This window comes from Mugil cephalus, chromosome 15, assembly GCF_022458985.1.
Source record: "Mugil cephalus isolate CIBA_MC_2020 chromosome 15, CIBA_Mcephalus_1.1, whole genome shotgun sequence".
Taxonomy (NCBI): domain Eukaryota; kingdom Metazoa; phylum Chordata; class Actinopteri; order Mugiliformes; family Mugilidae; genus Mugil; species Mugil cephalus.
The window spans coordinates 10,740,197-10,758,143 of record NC_061784.1 but is presented as its reverse complement, the minus strand read 5'-3'; the positions used below and the strand labels follow the sequence as shown (position 1 = coordinate 10,758,143).

Below are 17,947 nucleotides of genomic sequence, written 5' to 3'. Positions count from 1 at the left end.
CAAAGCGCTATTGAGTTCCAGTAAAGACGGCATATAAATCGAATACTAGCCTATTAGATGAAATTTACTGCGGATTACAACAGAGGGTGCCGCAGTAGCAAAGCAGGTTTAGGCCAAAGTCCACAAAGAAAAGGGGACGATCAAAATAATTGCAAAAGGCTAAACTAAGACTGGAACTCAAAAACAGAGTTTAAAAGGCACAAAGGCTCGAAGGTAACAGGCAAGTACACATAAATGGAAAAGGGCCAGGGGGGAAACAGACAAACTGACAAAGGACAGAGGATGAGATAGGACTATATATAGACAAAGGGTCTTGCCTGATTTGGATAACAAGACACAGGGGAGCCTAACAAGGTGACAGAAAAAAAAAAAAACTGTGGCGAGAAATTCCACAAAAACAGAGGACTTCAGTCGTAAGGCTTGGTTGACTTGAAGCTATCTAAACTCAAAACTAGACAAAACTATGACTTTGGAGACTCACTGTCGAACCACACAGACCTTAGAGTTCTATTTGATGATGATATGTCCTTTAATCTGTACGTTAAGCTTGATTACCGAAACTCATCATCTTCAGGTTATCGAGAGCGTTGACAGGAATTAACAGCAGACATCCTATTTCTCCATTAGCCGCTTCTCTTTATTACCCCTTTTGTACAATCCAGAGTAGATAAAAGGCCATTAAAGGCCGAGCTCTGTTCCCACTTAAATGTCAGGAGTAATTCTCCAGCCTGGTTATGATACTTTACATGTACGTACATTATACCGGCCAGCTCACCTGCAATATAACCACTGCTGTCACTGACATCCTGCCATGCCCCTTTGCTCTTGTTTACTCAGTTGTATTCATCATTACATTGAATGCTGGCTCAATTCATACTTTTTAATACTCCATCCTGGACCCTTGCTATTTTAGATGTTTTTTTTTTTGTTAGTTTGTTTTTTTTTCACTTAATTCTGCTATTTTTGAGGATTAGTGGATTGTGGATAGTTTAAATCTTCTATCAAACTCTCTGTATCTTGTGAAACCTTCTATTTATTGCAGAATTATTCATATTTTTATTTTATAATCAACTAAAACACATTTATTAATGCAAGTGTTTGAAAAGTTTCAAACATTTATAGCATAGTTTTTTGTATATACTGTGTATTGAGTTGTATAATGGACTCTACCTTTCATTGTTCTTTAATTGTTATCATAAGACGACGAAGGGGATTTTTTTTATTTGATATGGACACCACCAATGTGTTCTATGGACTTCTAGGGATTTTTGTGTGGCAGAGCTCAGCACTGCTTTCACTTTCAGTCTGCTGTATTTCCCATGCCCTCAAAGCGTTTGTTTCCTGCCTTATATGATACGCCAATGCTTTCTCATGTATTTTTAATTCTTCTGCTTCCTCTGGTCTCCCCCTTTGTTATTTTTACGCTCTCACACACGCTCGCGCACAATTTTTACGCGTGAGCTCACAGATTCGAGATGGGATATCACGAACATGTCTCATGAATTGCGATGTTGCGATAATTGCGTTATCGAAAATTTCCACTCACGGATTGGCGAATACCCCAGGGGGAAGCGGTTCAAATCCCGTGTCACATTGAAGACCGGCTGAAAAAAAAAAAAAAAAAAAAAATAAATAAAATAATATAATATAATAAATATATATATATATATATATATATATATATATATATATATATATATATATTACTCCTGGCTCACCTCTTAGTGAACTTGGTATGTTCCAGGTCAAGGAGTAGTAATCTGCAAACATCCAAGTCCACGAAAAAAGGATGGTTTCACCAAAAAAGGTTGATGATTTAAACGACCGACATGGGCCTCCCCGTTTAAAGATGTAACAAGCTGATAAGACATTTATTTTAACAGCTAAGAATTATTAAATGCAAAGAGTTCTTCAACCAAATACTAGTTCAAGGGTGGCCTCTTCAACAGTTAGGCTGTTTTTTTTATATTTTTACTCTGAACTATTTAACTTTGGTTTCTATTAGTATTGTAAATGTTAAATTTAAAGGTAAAGAATATTTGATTTGATTTATCCTTAATCTCAAAACATTTTATAAACACTGTATGTAGATATATACTGTATGTTGGTTTGGGTAGCTGAAGGCTGCCAGAGAAACTCACTGAGGATATCTAGTGGACATGTAAGGAATCGTTTCCAGATCAGCTGGGGATTGATGGCAAACTTGTGTACAGAAAAGGAGTCTGAAAAACATAAAGTCACTGAGACACCTCATTTTTTTTATTGCAAAAAATAAATCTAAACCCATAAAGCCGTGTCTGTATAATGCAGACGGGGGACGTTAATGTGGCTGTTCACTGGTTACTGCACAGTGTAATGTGCTGCATTCAGAGCAGGTCCCAAGCAGGCAAGGTTTTCACATTTGGTACTTACTTGTAATAAAAACAACAACAACAAAAAAACATTTTGCACATATTTAAATATTAGACCTTGACTCCTTGTTAGTTAAAACGCAATCATTGCTGATTTAGTTATGACTTTAAAACATAAAATATGTTGGTTGGCTGGCTCCTATAGAGGGCAGTACTAAAATAGAGGAAATGTTGTATCAGTTAATATTTAACGTGGTAATTTAGGAAGTACATGACACACACATTCAGTCGTAAGTTTAAACATGGATGTAATCTCAAGCCAAGACTAATTGCTCATTTATTAGATTTGAAATGACTTTGTTGTGCGGACCCATCATAGAATATCGAAACAAGTGTATAGACTACAAAGTTGAAAGATTACAATCAGCATCATGGGGCTGAATCAGAATTGTAAGTGCAGGTATGCACACAACACACATATGCATTTACTGATGTCACCAGAAGTGCATAAAGGTTACGACGAGGATGGGATTCGAACCCACGCGTGCAGAGCACAATGGATTAGCAGTCCATCGCCTTAACCACTCGGCCACCTCGTCTGTGTGGGGGCTCACCTCCCAGAGTCAGGGAATCTGGGTCAAGGGTCGCTGTCTCGCTACTGTACATGTCTGTCAAATGTTGACATATGATATTTCATTGGGTGCGTTCCCTGTCACTTTGTGCTGCTGTGATTATGGATTATTGTTATTCAGTTATCAAAAAATCTAACCATTATATTCACTGCATTCAACACTATCTCTGAAATGTCTATTTTACCTTACAGTCATATTTACAATGATCATTTCTGTATATATAGTATGTATTTCAGTACCAGCGTTTGGTTTAAAAGGGAGTCAAGTCTATTGAAACAGTAACTAAGTCAGTACAAGTTTCCATTCTAAACTAAGCTCATTCACTTCTTGCTTCGTGTTGTTTACGTCCTTTTCTTTATTTAGCACAGACATGAGAGCGGTCGTGACATTCTCATGTAATAAAAAATGGCGTACATAAGCAATACGAATCATCCTGGAGACAATAGTCCACAAGTAATTTGGTGTTGTATTATTATAACTGCAACTCACAGTGTTGTAAAGACGAAAGCCGAGCATTTGATATTGTCAGGACCTTTTTTTAAGAATCTATTTAAGGGCAGTATATCTCACAATCTAGAAATGCTGCAGAAGTGAAACTTGGCAGTCATCCTCTGACTTTACATAACTAAGCACTGGTGTGATAGCACCACCCTGAGGACAGTTGCAGAGCTACACTGCCATAACACCCTCGCACTGCTGCGAGATACAAACACAGGTCTGATTCTCAGGAAGCTAAATGCACAGACCGTTGGCATCTTAAGGAGCTGCAACTCTACTTTCCATAGCAATTTTGCCCTCTCACTTTTTTCTTGCACTTAATCTCCCACTGGAAAGCAAGATGCAAATCATCTGGGAAGGCTTTATGTGCTGACGGACAGAAGACTACAGCAATGAATTCATATACATCATCTGCTTACAACAAAATAGCTCCGATGGGTTGTACTTAATCAGTCTTTATTTTATACAGTAGTGTTTTCCTCATTCTCTCAAATTAGATTTTTAATGTAGCGTTCTCATATTTCAGCCTCTAACCAGAAAGTGTGAGTTTTACAAAAGATTATACACTATTACAATGCACTTTACGCCTTACAATTGATTCTTCACCCTGCAATGAAAGCTGTATAGCTGAGGTATAGAATTAAATTATGAGGGTCCCAGCTATGTGGGTTAAGGCTGCACGACAAATAATAAGATGCAGGTCACGAGGCCTGGCCTGCCGCATTGGTTGAAAAACAAAGGACAAGTTCTGCTTTACTTCTACACTAATGCACACTGTACAGACCTGGTAACAGTTTCTAAATTACCGCTTGTACTCTCTCGTAAAATGACTACATGCACAAACATCATATTACATCTGTTATTTGCCCCTCGCTTTAGCACTGTGAGCAGTGGGGAGGTATCTTCAGTGAGTTGGGTTCGGGGCGCTCAGTTGAAGACTGGGTTGCGGACGCCAGGCAGGGTGCTGACAGGAGCGCTCTTGCCTTTGAGGAGGGTGAGGGCGAAGATGAAGAAGCAAACGCTCATGACGCCGAGGATGATCATGCCTGAGATGAGTGCACTTGTCACCGTGTTCATCTGAAACACCGGAGCTTTCAGAGAGGCTGAAGAGAAAAGAAACAATTAAGATCATCCAGGTTCCTGTTACCAATACTGTTTCATAAATATAGTGAGCACAAAGACCTCCATATAGGAACATCTGTGGGTGATATCCACACAAAAAAAAATGAAAAAAAAAAAATGGATGACTTCACCTTCTCATACATATATGGGTAATGCATTAAAATGAATTTGAAGTTTTTATTTATTTATTTATTTATTTTTTATACAAACAAAGGTGTTTGTTAGCAGAATTAAACAGGATCCACATTCAAAAGGTAAATGCGGAATTCCGGTATAGAGGATGTGCATGTGACGTCACAGCTAGCGAAGTCTCCATGGTTACCGCTGAGTTGAGCATGGGGATTAGCTTCGTTAGTTTGAACCACAGGCTTTAATGGCGTCTTAATTAACTTGATTTAAAAAAACGGTGAATAGCTGTTTTGGGTTTTTTTTTCTGTTTTTTGAAACGCAGTCAGAGATACATTTTTTACAGAAAGGATCGCTGCACTACGAAGAAACAACTGGAATCCAGGCACCGAAACCTGGCGTTGTGGTTCACATTTAGTGTCAGGTAATATTAATTTATGCTGTATTTATTTATTTTTTGGATGAAGTCATACCTTAATTACCTCTTAAGTTACGTCCTAGAGGGCTGTTAGATAAGTCTGCCGATACGATTGTAAAATACAATAAAATAACAAACGGAATCCTTTTAACGCCTCAGTAAAGCTCTTAGCGTTAGCATATTTTATTTAGCTACATTTATCATAATGAAATTACCTAAAACTAACTTAAAGGAACTGAAAATGAGGCTAATTCACTTTCCCAAATCCATACAAGTTCTTTCTTGCATTGTCGAGTCCAATTGTCCTTAATTTGATCTGATAATTCACATTTTTCCCAAACTCTCTGTATTTCCTGATACATTTCACTGTGTTTTTGCCACTCAGGGGGCGTGGCCCCAGGCGGCAGTGACGTCAATGCATATCCTTATAACAACATTACAACAGACACTCGTTTCTTCTCTGGTAAAATAGACAAGGATATAACAAAGGCTCTGAACTGACTCTGAACTGACTCTGCCTTTTTTTCTGACCTGGAATATCATAGTTCTTTTAATCTCGATTACAGTCACTTGTTCTCTCTGTCTATACTAGTAGTTTCAAAATTGTCATTCTGGATTGTAGTTTATAATAAGGGAATAAGAAAATAAGGGCTGTCAATGTACAGCACGGACATATTAAAAAAACATTTTCAACTATTTTAAAGAATTCCTGTAATTAAAAGGCAAAAAAACAAAAAACAAACAAACAAAAAAAAATGGACAGAGACTCTTACCCAGCTGAGAGTTGTTAGTTGGAGTTTCATCTGTGTAAAACAACAAAAACAAAACATGAATGGCATTTAAGTGTAAAGGCAGCACACAGTATCACAGCTCCGCTCCAGTTCCTTTTCATATTCCCATCAACATATTTAATTATATGTTGATTATGCTATTGTACAGTGGATATATATTTTTTGTATATTTTAGTGTGTATATGTTTACGATTTATTTTATTTTATCTTCTTTTATAATTTTTTTATGCAACAAACACCAAGGCAATTTCCTATGTACAAATATACTTGGAAATAAAGTCTTGTCTGAATCTGATAATTTAAAATTCCAAAAAAAAAAAAAAAAAAAAATGCAGAGGTCATGGTGCTATATGATTTCATTAAGTAGTTCAGGCTGGTAGAAAGAGCCCCTCAGACAGCACCAGTACAATCTGAAAATAAAGTAATAAAAGTAATCCAGCCGTACCACTCCGAGTGATGATAGGCCCGGCGGTCAGGACGGCATTTCCAGACGCAGCGTTCGATTCCTTTCCTTCTAGGACGTCTCTCTTTTTCCTGCTGCCACAAATCTAAGAGGGATGTGGTAGCAGAGTTGTGACAAGGTGTTCAGAAAACACATACTGCACGATGACTACGAACCATCGAGGCTTCCTGAAGAAAAACTAGGAATACGCCTATTGTGTTTTTTTCTTAACTGACATGAAGGATTATATGTTTTAATCTAAAGTGTCAGCATGTGGGTGCCCCTCGTCTCACCGGCACGAGCATGGGGCAGTCGTCTGCTCGGCACAGCTTGGTGACGCAGTGCAGGAAGACGGTGGACATCTTCTGGTTCTTGTGCTTCACGAAACGGAATACTTCGAAGGCAAAGCGGCCCATTTGGCTTTTCCCATTCTCAAAGACGGTGGTCTGAGGGTCTTTTTCACAGCTGACTCAAGAAAGGAATGAGACAGACAGTATTACAAGAAAAGAAAACAAGAAGTGAGGAATAAATGTGCGGCGTTATTTGAATTGCGGTTACCTAAAGAAGAGGTCATAGCGGAGGTCATCGTTGGGGTTTCCAGACGGCGTGGTGTAACAGTAGTCCATTAAAACGTTCCATCTGTTTGGAAAGACATTCAAATTCATCACATTATTACGAGTTCAAGGACTTAAATGCAAATAAACCAGCAGAGTTAACTTTGAGCTTTCAGTAAATATAATGATGTGACATAACAACTCTATCGCCCTCATTTATGTACTTAGCAGCAAAAGTCTCAACATCTGGATTAAATGATTTTTTATGTTATGATCATTTAGCTCATGTTTCTCTGATCGTAGGAAAACATCTGCTTATGTATTTAGTATCTGTAGACGCTGACCCACCCACCATCAGCTGTGCAGACCAGATCAAATGACACCGACACAAAGGCTGCGCATTGTCAGCTCAGACTGAAGTTCAGAGTCAGAGGAGAAGATATATTTGTCTGACTGCAACAAGACCAAACCTCAGAATAATGTGTATGGAACTAATTTGGGACATTTGTTAGTGATTTATGAAATGTTAATGAGAAGCCACGGAAAACTTTGTATTTAATTAAAGACTTAGCTCTACTGCATTGCACTGTGTGAATTGCAGCTTGTGAGGGACTCCCACGACTTTCTTCCATGTTTTAAGAGGTTTAGTCATAATTTCCGAGCTTGAAAGTCATTAAAAAAATGTCCACCGTCATGTCTGAGATAGCGTCAGACCGGACCAGGCTCTCACACGTCTCACACGGTGCAGCGGTGCAGGGGCTGCTGGCTGCAACACACAAAGGGCCCTCTCATGTCAACAAAGTGACACAGATGAGAGCCTAATCCCTCCATGAGTCCGACGAGCGTTCATACACCACGCAGATTTTAAAGCTCGTTTTTCACTGTGTTGTGTGAGATATTGAGATAAAAAATATCTTGCTGATTGCTCCGGTCCCTTGGACAGTGCTATTATGTAGCTTATTTTGAGTCCTCTCTTTGTTTTTTCCCCATGTATTGTTGAGTCTTACGGTGTGTACGGATGTTAGGGATCAGTCTATGGGAAGCATACTTTGATCAAGAGTGAACATGATCTGAATGAATGTCTGCACGGTGACTGAATACCTCCTGTCCAGGTTACTGGCTTTCACAGCTGCGAACACCCGCGTCTTCAGGGTCAGTCCCGCCATCGGGATGGACAGTTGCTGAACGTATGATGAGTCCTGTGCATAAACCACGTCGTGCTATTAAAGCAGGTGTCACGATTCTTTTATATTTCCTTCCGTTCAACAGTGATTCGCTCAGTGGTTAAATGTAGTTTATCGCCGACTTTAGCTGTATGAAACAGTTTCTGAGTAAGGTAGAGGTGCAGATTGACCTTACGTAGCTGCATAGCCTTGTAATGCCCTCGACTACGGCTCGACGGGCTAGGCACCCATGTACGGGAAAACAACACATTTTGATTCGACTGAACTTACATTGTAAAGCAGCAGGTTCAACGTGCTGATGAATGTACCGTTGCTTTCCTTCACTGAGATTGCAGCTGCTGACCTTCAGTGGAGATAAAAAAAAAAAAAGAAAAGTTTTGAACGTCCGTTCCAATCTTTTATTTGTCAGAAAATAATTGTGCAAGTGCACAGTTTGCCTTATTTCCTAATACTCAGACAATATCGATAATGACACCCTCTACATACCCACCAGATATATTCATTTTTAAATAAAAAACTTGCAGGTGTTAGATTACTAAACACCGGAAATATAAAAGATTATGAAATCAGCAACAACACACAGTGTCTCCAGACTCTTGAGCTCTGAGCAATGTGTTGATGTAACTACTACTACATTTTGTACTAATGTTGTCTCTTTATGCATTACAATCCATTTTAGGAAGACAAAAACCATCAGTACTATGTAGTTTATTCTACATTTTTAGTCCAGCATAAGGATAAAATTAGACATTTTCAAAAAGCACAGCCTCAGAAATTTAAACTTTCATTAGCACATTTGATGTAAAGTCAACTAAATCAGAGCAGTGTAAATGTTTCTTTGAGGCTTATTGTGATGCATTGCACCAGTTGTTCCCCTATTCACAGTTTCTTCCGTTTCATTTTCAGTGCACAGCTTCTTAGCAGCGCCCTTTCACGCTAGCTTCAAGAGCAGAAGCGCTGGTGTGAGTGGTACTTACGAGGCCAGCTGTGTATTGTTGACAAGGTACTCCAGTGGGTAACTGCAGCTGAACTTGTAGAGCAGACCTGGCAGGTAGCTGATGATGGTCGGAGGGTCTGGTGTGTCGATGTACCCTGATATATTTCCAATCTGCACCAGGGACAGGTTCCCGTAAGCGTTGGGTCCTTGAGCAGTGGACACCTGTGGGGAAAAACATCAATGTGGGTAACGCTCCTTCTCCTGACTTGCAAAAAGACCTCCGTTATCTCACTCTTCTACACCTGACAGGGGTTGATACCACCTATACTATGCCATACTACTCTGTAAGTATGATAAACACAATTAGTCAACATTCATTCTTTTATCTACAAAATGCTTTTTTGCCATTTTAATACCTTGTTAGAATGTGGCATTATCGATCTACTTTTCATTATTACCTGCAAACTCTACCGTTTCTGTTCTTCTTACCATCAGGGAGTTGCCACAGGACTCCAGCGTGGCCAGGCTGATGCTGAAGATCACGACGGTGGGAAAGGTGTTGTTGTTGATGAACCCTCGGCAGTGGGCGTCCCCGTGGCGACCGTTGAGGGCCAGGTCGGTGTCGGTGTAGCCGGAGAAGAGGACCGGGCAGAAGTTGATCTTGAGGGTGATCGTCTGCACGCCGCAGTACACGCTGATGTCCCTCTCGGCTGCAAGAGACGCGCGACCAAGCACAGGTGAGGGACCAGAGAGTTAAGAGAGGTGACTGAACTCTATTCTGTGTGAATTAAGGATTTTCTTTCAAAAAATTTACGAAAAAAAGAAAAAGAAAGTTTTAGCATTGTGGTGCAGTTTGGGAATCACGGTGCACAAAATAATTTTATTACTTCCCTCTTTGGAATATGTAGCTAATTAGAAGAATAATTTCCTTAAAAAAAAAAAGTTGCATACATAATTACCATCCAGTAATTCTAACTATAAAAGTCTGTGTCTCTGAGGTCCTCACCGGGGAAGCGGCTGTGAAAGTTGCCGTCGCAGTTGTATCCATTGAACTGAGCTCCGACTGACAAGGCCTTACTAAACAGTGAAAGAATCAAAAATACATGTTCCATTTCAGCACCTAGAACAGAGCGAGAACGTCACGTAAGAAATCCACTCAGTGCTCTCCTTCTCAACAAATCCCTGTTAAAGTGCATTATTTTCGTGAGACAGAGGGCGAGGTTTCCCCCAAAAGATTTCAGTTATCAATCAAAGTCAAATTATCTATGAGCTCCTGCAGCTTTGGCACCACTTAGAGAAATTAAGCTACAAACTACGATCATCTAATGAATTATAATGGATGCCTCTCTCTGTGTGGACGCCTCACTGACCTGTGATTACCTCTTATCGCATAATCAATGTCAGTCACAGGCCCAGAGGAAATTACTACATTTTAGGAGTAATTACGCAAAGTTTTGTAGCAAACGATGTTGCTCCTGACAGCTTTAGGTAAAAAGATAAACCGAGCCAGAACCACTCACCCTGGTTCCTGAAAGCCAGCGAGTCAGCGGTTCTCCATAAGCTTGGGACAGACGATGGAATGGTCCGTACAGCATCCCTACTCCAAAACTAGAAACGGGACTCGGAAGCAGGAGGGAAAAAGGGATCCTACACATAAGAGATTCATTATTTGAACATGTCAACAAAAAAAAGGGCTGTCCGGACTGAACATGGGAAAGTCCATCAAATTTGAATGTGTTATACAAATCCTTTCACGGCCCCAGAAACATGAGCAGGTTTTGAAGTTTCCCACTCATATCCTTTCGGCCCAATCTGGCCGTGTCACTGCTCACAAATGATTTGACGCCGCATGAGGTCCGGTGGTGGTGGGGGAGAGAATTATCTTTTCATCGCTCCAGTGGCCCTGGCCTGCTGACTGAGACGTTCTTTTCTCCCCCGGCCAGTCGGGGGAGTGCAGTGCCCACCACGCGGACCCTTGGCCTGGGGAATCCAAACTTCATGTGCTTTGTGTGCAACAGTTCTCAGTCAGCACAGCAGCAGGCTTCCTGCTCGGTGGCACCGTGAGCCAGCCGCTGGCCTCCTACCTGATCCCCAAACTTTGATTCACGGACTCCCATCCACATAAAGAAGACAAAGTAAAAAAAGAAAGCAAAGTTCACGGAGTGTGAGGGGATTGGCAAATGCTCGCTGTCCCGTCTTCCATATGGACCGCCGTTTATGTGACGCTCTCACAGGCCGCGGACACACAGGGATCCTGTGAATGTGGAATATGAGACGGAAGGGCATCGCAGCGACAGCATTGAGCAAATATCTCACTTTAGGTTTAACAAGAGGTCGGATCATTTTTTTTCATTTGGAGCTTTTGAAAAATCAGACCACATGTATTTTTTATTCAAGATAGTTCACACCAGCTTCAGTTAAAGTGCAGTTAACTGAGCAAAAAATAGTTACTCAGGTGTAATCTGCCCTTACATCATAGGTCTTCAACAGGGGGGTCCGTGGAGGTCCTGCAAGAGGGTCGGAAAATCTTTGGTTGATTAGACATTTTTTTGTATATTTTTTTGTTCATTTAAATTTTGTTTAATACACATTAACAAGAATCCAAGGATCTTGGCCAGAAACTGAATGTAATACATTGCTTCACTGCAGACCGATTTAGAGCACCCCAGCCACTCTCTTTATGCCTGATGGTTAGATCCAGTGCTCTTATCAGTCGGAGACCATCTTAGCCCAAATACGTTGGTAACCATAGAGGCAATTCAGAACCTTTCATAGGCAGACAGGCAAATTGAAACTGTCAGACCACAGCACTCAGGTCTTCTTGTATCTGAGTCCTATTTGAATGCATTGCTTCCCATTTGCTGATCACGCCATGGGGTTTTTACAGGCTGAGGGAAGTTATAGTTTTTCAGTCAGTCAGTCAGTGCTGAACGAACATCAATTAAAGTTCATGTGAACAAATTCATATGATTCCTGGTTTAACAAGACACAATATCACTACAGAGCACGGAATTCATGCAGCCAAGGTCAGTCTTTGTTCTCTCTCGTGATTTGAGCAGAGACAAACTTTGCACAGTGCACCACCACATTTGAAGTAAGCAGAATGATTAATATATTTTTCTAGCATGGCTAGAATGGCCAGTACTTGATGGTTTTATTCATAACTACTACCACTTCATGTGGGCAGTTAGGGAGCACTAAGGAATTAAAAGAACATTTTTGTGTGTGGCCAGAACGAAAGGGATAATCCCCACCAAAAGAATGATTGCCATCCCGTTCCTTAGGCCCCGAAGCTTGATAGTACCCTAAGAGTGCTTTATTTTTCTTTTTACTATAGATTATTTACAATAGTCACATTTTATTTTATTCACTTTATAAACTCTCTATGTTTTAGAATGACAGTGTTTTGCATTGAAATTCTCAACATACAGTGTACAGGTACACATATAAGGTGGTGGGGAACTAATCTGGAGTAGCCAGACTCAGTTCTTATTAGAATATGAGTCCAACCAATAGAGACTACATCATTGTCCGCCCAAAAGAAACCACAGGTGCATTAACATCACTGTCAAGGCTCACCTATGACATGCTGTCAGACTGAGTGGCAGGAAACTGATCATGTTACTTAATCAACTTACTATAAAGTGTGCAGAAGGTCAGTGAACCAGTTCACAATAGTAACCACACACACCACTTATGTATCTTCATCATGTCGTGGTCAAATGGTTAACAGATTCATTTATTTAAAATGTCAATGTATAAATTGTGTATATGAATTCAACTACTTATGTTCATTTGTGTATTTCTGTCACCAATTGGATCAATTTGATCAGCATCCATGGACTGCAATACCACAGTAAGAATCGAAATCACTGAGTGACCAACTCACTGTGGGAACAGCTTTTATATCCAGAGTCTTATCAGAGTAGTTATAAGTGTCTTGGAGGCCTCACTCAGTAGCCTCCTTCCTGCAAGAACACATATATCGTGTTCCCTTCCATTACTTAATAATAATGAGTATGTGTATCCGTCCATGTCTCATACTTTCCAGCAACCTTTTCTTGTAGTAGCTGGTTGTGTTCTTTTGCCTTTGTTGTGTAATGCGTGTAGCAGAGCATACTCATATGTTGTATGCCCTGCCTGCTATCATCTTACCCCCACTGTTACGTGCTGGATTGTCTTTGCAAAGCCTGCACCTGGAGTCCTGCCTGCTATGGTAAACCCCTGGCCTTTACGGATCTTTTACTTGTTCCTGATGCTGCTGTTAGTTATCCCTCTGTGCTGCCTTTCAGTCTTTGGTCAGTTTTCTGAATTAACCACCAAGCTCAAGTGCAACATTGAGACAACCAATATGTTATAAGGTAGTATTGTTAATTACTGATGTAGTTACTGATATGTCAGAAGAAGATAAATTATTAAACTTGTGTTTTATTGATGTATATGAATTATATATGGACATCTATTAGACTCCTCCACCAGAAGGCTTGTGAGTTTGCTCATTACCAAGTGTGAACCAATGAGATTTACTTTAAAATCAAGTAAGAAACACATTAAATTATTAGAATGGGCATAATACTTTGTATATTGAGCTACAGGACAAACTGATCTCCATCATAGACAATGCATCACACCCACACCCCAGAGCTCATTCTCCAACACTCTCCCACAGTGAGCGCTACAGGTCCATGTTATTGGTCCATGTTATTCATGCTAACGCACATTACTGCACCTCACTAATCATTCCTATGTATATAATATGTATTTATGCCTGTCTCTATTTTTGTATTTTGGTTCATTTGCAAATTTTGTAAATTTTTGCTCATACTATTTTATTTTACAAATTTTTACTTATATTTCATTTTATTTTTTTTACATTTCTATTTTATTTTTACCTTTTACTTAATTCCCCTTGTGGATGAATAAAGTTGGTCTAAGTCTAAATTTACGTGTTCGAAGATAATAATTAAAATAATTTAAGGAGTCACAAAAAAGTGCAAAAAAGAAATAAATGTCATCTGTTATTATTGTCATATTAACATACTGTTAATAATGTTGATAATGTTTTTTTCACAGGATTTTGCATTAATTTTTCTTTTCTTTTCTTTTCTTTTCTTTTCTTTTCTTTTCTTTTCTTTTCTTTTCTTTTCTTTGTCTGCATAGTTAAACACCACAGTGTGTCCACATTATATCAGATTGATGCAGTCATATTCTTGCAGCAGAAATATTTTATTACTTCAGTGCATGTGTGTGACCATCACTGGCCCTCCCTGGGAGCTACTTTGTTGATCTTCATTAAGTGTGAGTGATCTTATGTGGCAGGGAGGGCAGTGCTACACATCGGTGATTATTTCAGTATTATTTTATTTTTTGAAAGTTTGTATATTGTTTAACCAGAGTGTTACACACAGGTCTTATGCTTGTACTGAAGTGACATACACATCACGAGTACTCCCATGTTAAGAACAACAGGTCAGCATTTAAACGCCGCACATCACGGGATTACAATATGTGACTTGTCAATGAATGACGGTGTCACTGATAAACCTGAAGTTATGGTTACTCAAATGTGTATTTTCCAGTTTTAATAAGAGTCCAATGTCAACAGTCGCAGCACTGCAGCTGGAACTTGACTCAACGTTGACAGATTTGTCCAGTTTCCACGTGTGATAAATGAAAATAGTCCTCTTCAGAAGGCCTCCAACCATCTGTTCCTCCATTCAACAATTAACTAAATTCCTGTAAAGAAAGGTGGCGCTGGGTGGGAGGTGAGGTGCAACCTATATAGGCCATCGCAGGGCTACACAGAGAGGCCGGTTACACTCACATGAACACTTACGCCCAGTTCAGAATTCACAGTTCACCTAAAGTGCATGTCCTTGGACTGTGGAAACCTAAAGGCATAGAAATAACATTTAAACTGTGCACAGAAAAGCACATGCAAATGTAGGACCGTAGTTGTAGCACCATCTCCTGGCAAACAGGAAATAGACCCTTTTTCTTGTCAACCACGTCATGTAAAATATTATCAACTAAGACTATAAATGTACAAAACAATATTGCCCCCTTTACAAAACTTAGGTGTGGCAGCCCCCACATTTGAAGGTGCACATGTCCACACTTACACTTACTTAAAAGCCTGTTGACGTCTTACCTTAAAGCCAGAAGTCAGACATTTTCAATTTCCCATGGCAGTTTTTGCCATTTGCAGCTGTTGCACTTTTTAAAAGCCTATGGGCATGGATGTTCAACTTGAGTTGTTGCTCTTGTGGGTTTCGGCCAGATGCTGACTTGCTGTTTTCGCACAGCTTTTTCCTTTTCGCAGAAGTCGTACTGTAAAGAGCGCATCCTGAAGAATTAACAGTCATCAAACCGTGACTTGTTATTAAAAGCACTGCAGTGGCGACACAACAACATATTTCAATACTTTTGCTCTTCTACAGACAGTTGTTGCAGCTCAAATGCGCATTAACCAATTCCCCTGCTTTCTCTCACTTACATCACACGTGTTATTATTGACCAGTAGTCAAAGCGCCACCAACTGGAAGCATGAAGTTAGCCTTATGAGACGGACATCTTCAGAATTAAATGAAAGGAGGTGACTGTTATCAGAACAAAAGAGGAGATAAAGTCTGTTAATTCCTGCTTAGACATACTGGAGGTGTCATATATTCTTAACTGATCGTACATTAACAACGTGGCATTGAACTTATCTAGGATGATTTGAATAAATTCCATCCATTCACTGTACATCGCATGGGAGGTGAGTGCAGTTCAGAAAGGTGCAATTTCCTTGTGTTGATAATGGCAGTAGGTCAAATGTATCATTGACCTCAGTCCTGAGCTCACAGAGAAAGATCTGAGGATCCTTTATCTGGAGTGAAATCAATCTAGACAGGGTGTCACACTAAGCCCTCTTCTACAGTCTGAGTGGCACTTAAATCATTTTGAATCTTCGACGAAATGAAAGGGCAGGTTTCTATGCTTTTGTCGGCTAAAATGTCATCACTTGGCATCCGTACAAGTAGCCAAGGTTTTGCATCATTCTCACTGTCCCTCGGAGAGTATCCGTGTGGGCTTGTCCTCTCTGTTGACATAGCCATTATATACGTAACAAATACATTCTTCAGAGGAGGACGCGCTCTTTAACGGAGTTACGGAGCCGATTTACACAACGGCCATTGTTGTGTAAATCGCAGCATAGGATATAAACTTTGAACTATCAGTTTTATTTGTCATGCACTTATTTTCATGTTTTTTGACTGGTAATATCCACTTTTGCTGGGCCAGACAAATACTTTTCTTTAATTTTGAAGGGGTATGGCTGTAGAAGAAGGGCCTTTGGGTCCTACGGGTTGAGTGGAGGAGCCTTGATCAGTTTGGCATCTGGTGAATTTGGAGGCCAGGTCAATGCCTCGCGCTGTTCTTCGTGTCTTTTGAGTTGTTCCTAAACCCCGTCAGGCTGCATCCTGCTTCCATCAAGGAGTGTCATTGCTATGAGGTGAGGTTGTCTGGTCTGGTCTAGGTGGGTAGTACATGTCTAAATAACATCCACATGAATGCCAGGTCCAAAGGTTTCCCAGCAGAACATTGTGTTGTCTCAATGTGTTTGGTGTTATTTACTTCTCTTGTCAGTAGTTTTAATGTTGTGGCTGATCAATGTGTGCATGATTGAGCCGAGGGAAACAAGGGCAGTTTTTCAGCATGGCATTTACCAAGATTGAGGCATTTTAAAAAAGATAGATCACAGTTAAGAGTTTAGAGGCTTTGATTGTGAACTGAGCTTAATGCAACTTTAGCCAGGGTCTTGACGAGGCAAATTTGAAACGGTGCCATAGGGCCTGTCAGACTTTGCATTAACAAATGGATCTTCAGCCAGCGCTCCAGATCCAAGTTTGGCATTCTGTATGCAAATAAACTCTGGTATCAGCTGGAGCGCAGTATAATATTTTAACAACAGCTGTCTCTAATGGACCCGAGACCAGTGTTGTTTTATGTGTTTGCATCATCTTAAAACTGATGTTAAATTATTTACTGATCTGTGTCAGTTGGACCCACACAAAACCCAGAAGCCTTTGGCGCCAGAAGAAGTGGATGGTGGACATTCCCAACTGCCACTTGGCTCTGATGGCGAATCCTTTAACCGAGACTGGAACAGGTGCTCCGCTTCGGAGGTGGGAGTGATGAGAGTGATGTTAGGACAGATGAAGATTAACCAGAAGAACGGCAGCAGTCTGTCTGTAGAGCCACGATTTCATGTTGACCACTAGATGTCCTCAAAGTCACAGAATACCCGACGTTGTGTCATTTGAACCATGGAAATTCACACCAAAAAGTGTTAACCGTCAGGGTTAAATGGGAAGTTGCCTATTTCTGAGAAGTAACCATAAGAATGGGGAACTGAATAGGGTTCCACTGGGTTCCATTTCCCATCACTTGCTGAAGCCTCGGACAAAACAAAAGTTACTACTTGAACTCAGAGGAGTTTCTTCATTTCTCACAGGAAGTAGTAACTTGACTGGCTTACTGTGTGAGGGCCCTCTTTGTCTGGGAGCTACACATATCTTGGACTATTTTTATTTATAAAGCATACAAAGTGGATGAGAAATAATATAGCATTCATTTCTCACTGTCCTTTCATTACTTCGGTCCACATGTGATGTGTCCAACCGCTATAGGGAAAACCTGGGTAAAAAACTGCTTCAGTACAATGACTAAGTCACTTTCAACTTTTCAGGCATAACATTATGACCATAATATTATATTATGACCTGATATTGTGGAGGCCTTTGCATCCTATGGGTTGAGAGGAGGGGTGCTCTGTGGATCATCCCACAGGTACTTGCTCGCTTTGTGATCTAGTGAATTTGGAGGCCAGGTCAACGCCTTGTGCTG

General features: G+C 40.2%; 1 protein-coding gene and 1 non-coding gene across 2 annotated transcripts; both read right to left on the bottom strand.

Annotated features, from left to right (window-relative positions):
• Positions 1–2,868: 2,868 nt before the first annotated feature.
• Positions 2,869–2,950, bottom strand: trnas-gcu. Its single transcript has one exon. It is a non-coding gene; the product is annotated as a tRNA-Ser (tRNA).
• Positions 2,951–3,916: 966 nt separating this feature from the next.
• Positions 3,917–11,108, bottom strand: zpld1a (zona pellucida-like domain containing 1a). The gene is made up of 11 exons (XM_047607225.1): positions 10,576–11,108; positions 10,062–10,175; positions 9,545–9,765; positions 9,096–9,277; positions 8,389–8,461; positions 8,036–8,133; positions 6,939–7,019; positions 6,674–6,845; positions 6,384–6,486; positions 5,921–5,950; positions 3,917–4,584 (listed from the first exon to the last, which is right to left on the bottom strand). Exons 2-11 carry the CDS (start codon positions 10,165–10,167, stop codon positions 4,409–4,411), a joined length of 1,242 nt encoding a protein of 413 aa, XP_047463181.1. The 5' UTR covers positions 10,168–10,175; positions 10,576–11,108; the 3' UTR covers positions 3,917–4,408.
• Between the last annotated feature and the right edge of the window lie 6,839 nt (positions 11,109–17,947).